General features: G+C 41.4%; 1 protein-coding gene across 1 annotated transcript; it reads left to right on the top strand.

Annotated features, from left to right (window-relative positions):
* The first annotated feature begins 206 nt into the window (after positions 1–206).
* On the top strand, positions 207–1,330 carry OXGR1 (oxoglutarate receptor 1). The gene has a single exon (XM_014467338.2). It carries the CDS (start codon positions 219–221, stop codon positions 1,230–1,232), a length of 1,014 nt encoding a protein of 337 aa, XP_014322824.1. The 5' UTR covers positions 207–218; the 3' UTR covers positions 1,233–1,330.
* The last annotated feature ends 1,892 nt before the right edge of the window (positions 1,331–3,222 follow it).

Below are 3,222 nucleotides of genomic sequence, written 5' to 3' on the forward strand. Positions count from 1 at the left end.
GCCATTTTCTTAGAAATTCAATTTCATCTCCTGATGAAAGAGAAAAAAAGTGGCAATTTAAAAATGTTAGAGCAATTTTCATTTAAAAGTGGATCAATGTTTTCCTTACCCTGTCGTTAACGTTTTCTGTTTTCTTTTTATCAGCGAGTTACTTCTCAGTCGATTCATATTGCCAAACTGCCCTCTCTTGTTTTCTTACAAGATGAAAGGAGACAACCATGAATGAGCCACTAGACAATTTTACGAACACTTCTGATTTCCCCGACTATGCAGCTGCTTTTAGAAATTGCACTGATGAAAAAATCCCACTCAAGAAGCACTACCTCCCTGTTATTTACGGCATCATCTTCCTGGTGGGCTTTCCGGGGAACGCAGTGGCAATTTCCACTTACATTTGCAAAATGCGGCCCTGGAAAAGCAGCACCGTCATCATGCTGAACCTGGCCTGCACCGACCTGCTCTATCTCACCAGCCTCCCTTTCCTGATCCACTACTACGCCAGCGGCGAAAACTGGATCTTTGGGGATTTCATGTGCAAGTTCATCCGCTTCGGTTTCCATTTCAACCTGTACAGCAGCATCCTCTTCCTCACCTGCTTCAGCATCTTCCGTTACTTTGTGATCAGCCACCCGATGAGCTGCTTTTGCATTCACAGAACTCGGTGGGCCGTGGTGGCCTGTGCTGGGGTGTGGATCATTTCCCTGGTGGCTGTCATTCCCATGACTTTCCTGATCACATCAACCACCAGGACCAACAGCTCTGCCTGCCTTGACCTCACCAGTTCAGATGACCTCACTACCATCAAGTGGTACAATCTGATTTTGACTGCCACGACCTTCTGCCTTCCCCTGGTGATAGTGACACTCTGCTATGCCATGATTATCTACACCCTCAACCAAGGGCCGAGGACTCACAGCGGCCTGAAGCAGAAAGCTCGGAGGCTAACCATCCTGCTACTTCTTGTGTTTTATATATGTTTTTTACCCTTCCATATCTTGAGGGTCATTCGGATTGAATCTCGCCTGCTTTCCATCAGCTGCTCCGTTGAGAATCAGATCCATGAAGCTTACATCTTTTCTAGACCCTTAGCCGCCCTGAACACCTTTGGTAACCTGCTACTGTACGTGGTGGTCAGCGACAACTTTCAGCAGGCCATCTGCTCCATGGTGAGATGCAAAGCCAGTGGGGACCTGGAGCAAGCAAAAAAGATCAGTTACTCAAACAACCCTTGACAAACTTCATCTACTCAACCAAAGAGAAAAGCCTACTGGTACTGCCCCTGTACTTTCTAATTAGGCCAGAATATCTCCTTCAGTGGAACTCAGTAAACATTGTGCATTCATGTATCAAGGCCAGGGCAGAACTGCTGGAGTCCTTTGCAACCCATTTGTTGAGTTCCTTCCTTAGGTAGACCTAAGAAGGGGCTACATGCATATCAGTAAAGGGTTAAAATGTACAACTGGAACTATTAAAACTCAGGGCCCTGTCGGAGGGAGAACACTGGCCCTCGGTCTCAGTAAGTTAGCACCTATAGGAGAAAGACAACTTTCACTCATGGTTTTATACTCCTTCATACTGGGGCCTATTTGTACTGAACCCCAAGACTATTCAAGGCACTATTTGTATCTTTTTCAATATTCTTTTTTTTTTACATTTCATACCTTTAAACCTCTTTTTCAAATTTTGCTTTGAGATTATTAAACTATATTTTTCACTAAGCTTTAGTCAATTTTGTAGATTAAAGCAAGTCAGTACCATCCACTTGAGATATTCAAAGATGTCAATGCAAATGACTAAAATGAATACCTGCAAGGTAATTGGGGTATTATAACTATTGTTATAGATAATTTTTCAAGTTGTTATTAGATTTATAAAAAATATCAAGTTAATATTGGTTATTACCAACATGTTCTGGGCAGGGAGGAGGAATTTTTGGGGAACAGAAGTACTTTTAAATATCATGTATATATTGTGTATTAAACAAAATCTAACATATTTGTTATTTCTCTCTGTGGGAAAATATTTCAGGAAATACTAATTCTCTTTACATACCTTTCTCTTTTGTGACTATCATGAAATTATGACTTCTATTACAATAGCTAAGCTATTTTTGAATTGTGTATATGCTGAATTGTCACTAAATATAAATATCTGAGAAAATGCCTAGTCTGAATATTTATACACCTAGCAAATGTGTTGGTATAATTAATAAACTAATTTTAAAATCATTAGATCGGCTGGTAATATTTTTTCTGTGAAAACACAGCTTTGCCACAATTATATTTAGATGAAGGTTATGTTTACAAAACAAAAATAATTCCAAGAATCGGTTCTAGAATAAGGCTGGAGTAGATGATTTGAGCAGAAGAAAGGTTACCATAGGAACTTTTTGTGGTTTCCAGGTTCTTCTAGGACATTACATATGATATAGACCTAATTAAGGACGCTCCTCAGGAACCTCTCTCTGCCGGGCATGCCCGGATAAGAAAGAGGAAAGTCAATAGTTCTTTACATGAACTTTCTGGATGATGGAGTTCTCTCCACCCATCACCTTCCAAGTCATCTCTACTCCTGGACCTCACTAGAGCATATGGAATGAGCTATTTCACCAGAGGGCCAAGCATGCCTGTCCATGTGGCTGCATAGCATGGAGTAGCATTCAAGGGTCCATTTGGAACCTGGACACTAGGTAGTTCTCCTCTCCCCTCTCCCTACTCCCCAGCCCAGCTCCTGGGGCAACACCAAAGTGTAATCAGATTAGCCTTTATACCACTGCTGCTGTTATTCTAGCCCAGAGCATAAACCCCTTATCTATCTCCTCCCCTCCTCTCCTCTCCTCTCCTCTCCTCTCCTCTGCTCTCCTCTCCTCTCCTCTCTCCTCTCCTCTCCTCTCCTCTCCTCTCTCTCCCTCTTCTTATTTCAAAGTCTTCACCCACCTGAGAAAAATCACTTCAATCTCCTTCATGTCTATTTCAACTTGTCTCTGTAGCTTCTTTTATCCCTTTCATTCTATCAATTTAAAGAACAATAAATCATCTCTCTGATATTAATTCTTCCACTTTGTCTTTGGTCCTTATTCTGCTTTCTTAGGGACCTCCTCTGACAACCAATCCCACTTTCTCCATTTTTTAACATTTCTATTACCCTGGATAATTGACCTTAGCTTGGGAAAGTGTATAATTTTCCTTTATCCTCAAAATACCTTCCTTGGATTCAGCTGTT

Source organism: Myotis lucifugus, unplaced genomic scaffold (genome assembly GCF_000147115.1).
Source record: "Myotis lucifugus unplaced genomic scaffold, Myoluc2.0 scaffold_388, whole genome shotgun sequence".
NCBI lineage: Eukaryota > Metazoa > Chordata > Mammalia > Chiroptera > Vespertilionidae > Myotis > Myotis lucifugus.